At 41.9% G+C, this 6,000-nt stretch overlaps 1 protein-coding gene across 1 annotated transcript in view; it reads left to right on the top strand.

Annotated features, from left to right (window-relative positions):
* Positions 1–3,012: 3,012 nt before the first annotated feature.
* Positions 3,013–6,000, top strand: part of LOC115161476 (inactive dipeptidyl peptidase 10-like) — a 76,480-nt gene continuing 73,492 nt past the window's right edge. Inside the window, exons 1-2 of the mRNA XM_029712464.1 lie at positions 3,013–3,054; positions 4,462–4,573. Coding sequence (XP_029568324.1) covers positions 3,013–3,054; positions 4,462–4,573 — 154 coding nt within the window. The remainder of the gene's footprint in view (positions 3,055–4,461; positions 4,574–6,000) is intronic.

The following is a 6,000-nucleotide window of genomic DNA, read 5'->3' as shown; positions in this document are numbered from 1 at the left end:
AGGAAGCCAACTTTGAGAGCGCTTTAATAGCCGAACTGTTGAGTGTTGCAGGTGTTCAGAAGTCTCACACCACACCGTACCATCCGATGGGGAACGGGTCCTGTGAAAGGATGAATAGGACGTTGGGAAACATGATCCGGGCCCTGCCGACAAGAGCAAAGCACAGATGGCCTCAGGCGCTGAAGTCCCTCACGTTTGCGTACAATTGTACCATCCACGAGACCACAGGCTTTGCGCCTTTCCTGCTAATGTTTGGGAGGACGCCAAGACTGCCTGTTGACATAGTCTTTGGCTCTGTTATCTTCTTGGGGCTATGTGGGACGTTAGCGTGCCACCCGTGGCGCACCCTATTAACAGCAGGTGCATTTCAAGAGCGGCAAATTTGAAACCAAATAAATGTCAAAATTCAAATTTCTCAAACATACAACTAACTTACAGCCTTTGAAAGATAAACATCTTCTTAATCTAACCACGTTTACCGATTTCAAAAAGGTTTTACGGGGAAAGCATAAAGTTAGGTTATGTTAGGAGAGTACATTGACAATAGCTGTGTGTAGTGTATTGTCGATTCAAAGACAGGCGTCACCAAAACCATAAAATCAGCTAAAATTATGGACTAACCTTTTACAATCTCCATCAGATGACACTCCTAGGACATTATGTTAGACAATGCATGCATTTTTAGTTCTATCAAGTTCATATTTATATCTAAAAACAGTGTTTTACTATGGCGTTGATGTTCAGGAAATCGTTTCCCTCCAATACCGGCAGTCAAGTCATGACAACAAAATAATTAATTAATATTAGAAAACATTGGTAAAATATTATATTGTCATTCAAAGAATTATAGATTTACATCTCTTGAACGCAATGGACTTGCCAGATTTAAAATTAACCTTACTGGGGAATCACACTTTGCAATAATCTGAGCACTGCGCCAGAAAAATACGCATTGCGATACAGACTAACCGCCATGTTGGAGAGATCTAAAATCGAAAATACTATGTAAATAATCCATTACCTTTGATTCTCTTCATCAGATGTCACTTCCAAAGAATCCCAGGTCCATAACGAATGTAGTTTTGTTCAAAAAAGCTCATCATTTATGTCCAAAAACCTCCGTGTTGTAGCACATGATCTAAGCCAGCCGGACTTCACTTCACTTCAAGAACGGAAAAAATATATTTTCGTTCGTTCAAACATGTCAAACGTTGTATCGCATAAATCATTAGGGCCTTTTTTAACCAGAACATGAATAAAATTCAAGGCGGACCATTGGGTTCTCTTTTAAAACGTTTCGGAATGAGAGTACCCACCATCAAATCGCGCGCCAGGTGTCTAATGGGCCATCGCCGTTCCAACGCTCTTCTTCAGTCAGATCTCACTGTAGAACACTCAAAACACTTTGTAAAGGCTGGGGACATCTTGTGGAAGCAATAGGAAGTGCCAAAATATTCCTCCTTCCCTTTGTTTTTCAATGGTATAGGCTTAAAGTCAATTCAACACATCAGGTATCCACTTCCTGTCAGAATCTGTCTCAGGGTTTTGCCTGCCAAATGAGTTCTGTTATACTCACAGACACCATTCAAACAGTTTTTGAAACTTTAGGGTGTTTTCTATCCAAACCTGAACAATAATATGCATATTCTAGCTTCTGAGTTGGTGTAATAGGCAGTTAAAAATGGGCACATATTTTTTCAAAAATTCTCAATACTGCCCCCTATACCCTAACAGGTTAAAGAGAACCCAGAAGTTGTCGACTATGACCAGTTTGTTCAGTCTTTGAGGAGAGATCTGAAAGAAGCCATGAATACAGCACAGGCATCTGCAGCGAAGCACTTGAAGAGGCATGCTGACCTTTATGACAGAAGAGTCAGAGAAGCACCAGTGGAGATTGGGGATCGAGTGTTGCTGGCTAACAAGGGGGAGCGAGGAAAGCGGAAGCTCGCTGACCGTTGGGAGGATACTGTCTACTTTGTCACTTTATTGTTAAGCCAATGGGTTTTTGGTTTTAGTTTTGTCTTGCCTTCACCTACTCAACATGGCATCTTATTGGCTGGTTTGCGTAGCTTGCTTACGAGGGAGGATGTTTCAGTTAAAATCGTCCCAGTGAACAAGCACCAAACCAGCGGTAAGTTGTTGGTTGCAACGCACTGTACGTCAAAAGTGATTTTTATACTCCAAAGTGATGATTAAATGTACAATTTATATCATTTTGTTTGTAAATATTATTCGAACATCACACATAAGATGCAGCGTTTTTTGGTGAATATTGGTTGTGCATTTTGTTGTAGAGAATTCCAGCTAATACTAGCTAGCATCTTACTGTGTCTGGTGGGGGGGTTGTATATTTTGTACAGTGCGTGAGTGCAGAGTTGGATGGTGAGCCGTGCATTGCATGACGTGCAATTTTGTGCTGTTCCTATCAGAAGAAAGCTCCATGACTGGTGTTACAAGTTGGAGTTTGTGTCGATGATTGATTGTACACAACGCAAGAACAGTACTGTTACACCTACGAAGCATTATATGGACTTGCTCCTACCTATCTCTCTGATTTGGTCCTGCAATACATACCTACATGTATGGTATTGTCACAAGATACAGGCCTTATTGTCCCTAGAATTTCTAAGCAAACAGCTGGAGGCAGGGGTTTCTCCTATAGAGCTACATTTTTTGGAATAGCCTGCCTATCCATGTGAGAAACACAGACTCGTTCTCAACATTTTAGTCTTTACTGAAGATTAATCTCTTCAGTAAAGAAGAGTGATTAAGTGTAGTGTGGCCCAGTCGTGCGAAGGTGAACGGCAAGGCACTGGAGTGACGAACCGCCCTTGCTGTCTCTGCCTGGCTGGCTCCTCTCTCTCCACTGGTATTCTCTGCCTCTGACCCTATTATGGGGGTTGAGTCACTGGCTTAATAGTGCTCTCCCCTGCTGTCCCAAAGAGGGGTACGTCAAGTCGTGTCAGGCTTTTCCCCCCACTATACTCGACTTTAGCGGGTTGAGTCACTGACATGATCTTCCTGCCCAGTTTTCTGCCCCTTCGGGCTAGTGCGGTGGGGGGGGATCTGCTATACTCAGCCTCAAGGTAGTACGTTGGTGGTCTGTTGATATCCCTCTAGTTGTATGGGGGCTTTGCTTTGGCAACGTGGGTGGGGTTATGTCCTGATTGGTCGGCCTTGTCCGAGGGGTATCATCAGACAGAGCCACATTGTCCCCCAACCCCACCTGTCTCAGATTATTGCAGCATAGATACTGGAGACTATGTGCCGGGGGGCTAGGGTCAGTCCGCCCTATCTGGTGTAATTATCCTGTCTTATCTGGTGTCATGTGTGATCTTAGGTCTGCTCCCTTTAATTTTCCTCTCTCCCTCTGTCTCCCCTCCCTGAGGGCCTGAGCCCTGGGACCTCGCCTCAGGACTACCTGGCCTGACAACTCCATCCCGTCCACCTGGTTGTGCTGCTGATCCAGTTTTTGCTATTTTTCCTGTGGCTATGGAACCTTGACCTGCTCATCGGACGTGCTACCCTGTCCCAGACCAGCTGTTTTTGACTCTCTCTCTCTCTCTCTCTCTCTAACACTCCTGCTGTCTCAAACTCTGAAAGCCAACTGACATTTACTCCTGAGGTGCTGACCTGTTGCCCCATCTACAATCACTGTGATTATTAATTGACCCTGCTGGTCATCTATGAACGTTTGAACATCTTGAAGAACAATCTGGCCTTAATGGCCATGTACTCTTATAATCTCTAGCCGGCACAGCCAGAAGAGGACTGGCCACCCCTCAGAGCCTGGTTCTTCTCTAGGTTTCTCCCTAGGTTCCTGCCTTTCTAGAGTTTTTCCTAGCCACCGTGCTTCTACATTTCTATTGCTTTGCTCTTTGGGCTTTAAGGCTGGGTTTCTGTATAGCACTTTGTGACATCTGCTGATGTAAAAAGGGCTTCATAAATACATGTCATTGATTGATTATCTTGACAAAGGATAAATGCTCACAAATGTTGAGAGAAATAACCTTTTTGTGCGTATGGAACATTTCTGGGATCTTTTATTTCAGCTCATTGAACTGGGACCAACACTTTACATGTTGTGTTTATATTTTTGTTCAGTGTAATCTCAAAGTTTTCCAGAATGCCATGTGCATCCATTTATATCAGTACATTTGTAACAGCCTAAATATTGCAAAACTTCTATTTGATCAAATAAGTCTCACGTAATTTCACACTCTCTCATAGACCTCCATACAAAAAAAGGGCTTATCTCACACAGACTGAATTTTGGGCAGAGTAAATCCTCTCGCTTCGCCTCTTTGTCTCCGGCATCTCTGGCGTCATGGACCGACTGTCCGGTTGGGAGATGTTTTTTTGTTTGTTTCCACTTCTACCTTCAACTTGCAACAAATTCTTTATGAATATTAACCTTTTGTCTCTCTCTTCCTCCCTCTCTCTATCTCTGTCTCTCTGAAGGATGTGCCGGATTTTGGGCCAGACAGGAACTGGAAAGGTATCGCCATCTCTCTGCTGGTCATCGTGGTCATACTGTCACTCATTGGACTGGCCATCGTTCTTCTTTCCAAAAGTAAATTCCTGGAGTTATTTTCTTTTACATATAATCTCAAAACCTGATTCAAATCATTTCAAAAGAAGACCTTGGTTCTAACTTTTCACCATTCTCAATAAATGCAGCTTTTCAAAAACAGACGACGAGCTACCTGCTTAGAATTTAGTCTTACAATTTAAAACTAACATCTTTCATTTAATCCCTATTGAAAGGAATGAGATCTACAGTAAGTTAAAAGTTCAACACTCCATTGCCTTTCTATTAAGCAAATGGAGGTTATTCACTCTGGGATGATGACCATTTTCAGAGACAATGGGCGCATTCGAGCGTATAACTTTTGTCAAGACTTTGAACAACGTTGGTCACCGCTTTTCAAAGTGTGTTGCATTTTGGGTAAAAAAAAAAATCTGACTTGTGACTACATGTTAACTGCATGACCTTTACCACAACCATGTGATCAAAGGTCATGCACTTTCAACTGCAGTCGGTTAAAATTTCGGCAGTTGCTCCTCACAAACTGCAACTTGAAGTCGGAACCAAAGAATTGTGGAAGACAACCTTATGTTTCTTTTGGAAGCAAAAGGCACTACATGCTCATACAGTATATGGTTGATGCCGCAACCTATCATTGGTTATTATCAATGCATGTTTTAGGTGGATGACTATTTAGAGCTTAAATACATATTTATCCGTACATCCTTACAATCTAACTACATAGTCCTACATGTGATCTAAATTTCTAACAAAATAAATGAAGTATCCCACTTGTGACAATATAGCTAATGTACTGATCTAGATGTTACTGTAATGTTGTGTCCCATGTTATAGCCTCCAATTTGTCTTGTCTGTGTTATTGTTGTCACCAAACAAATGAAAATGTCTTAATTGTCTATTAAGTGTGAGTAAAATGGAATACATATTGTAGGCTATACAGTACATGGGTTATTGTAGGGGAATTCTACACTGGCAATTTTATAGGTTTAATCTGTGCCTGGGAAACCGGCCCTTAATGAGCAAGTACCCCAGACACCAGTTGTGGGGTCAATACCAACAGCATTTGACTGCTTGGCATATTCCTTGGCATATTTTTTACCCAGCAACTTATTTGAGCTGATGTACTGTACATGTATAGTCTAATACTTTTCATATTGTTTACCCAGTAATTTATGTCAACTGATTTACATGTACAGTATAGTCTAATCATTTTCTGTACAGAGTGTTTTGTCCTTCATGTGATTGAATCAAATTTTGTTTATTTCGGAACCCAGTGTTAGTGCTGTTCTTAACACACCGCGTTTGGCTGAATTTTACTGTCTCCTGGAGCTAACGTTAGCAGGCTAGCATAAATGACCAAGGGGATAGTCAAGGGTGCGCTATGAGATTGCGCTCCTATGCAGTAGTTATGGATGATACCACTTTGGACCAATACTAATTAACATATCCAA

This window comes from Salmo trutta, chromosome 24 (assembly GCF_901001165.1).
Source record: "Salmo trutta chromosome 24, fSalTru1.1, whole genome shotgun sequence".
NCBI lineage: Eukaryota > Metazoa > Chordata > Actinopteri > Salmoniformes > Salmonidae > Salmo > Salmo trutta.
The sequence above is the reverse complement of the archived record's forward strand: the minus strand, read 5'-3'. Positions and strand labels throughout refer to the sequence as shown.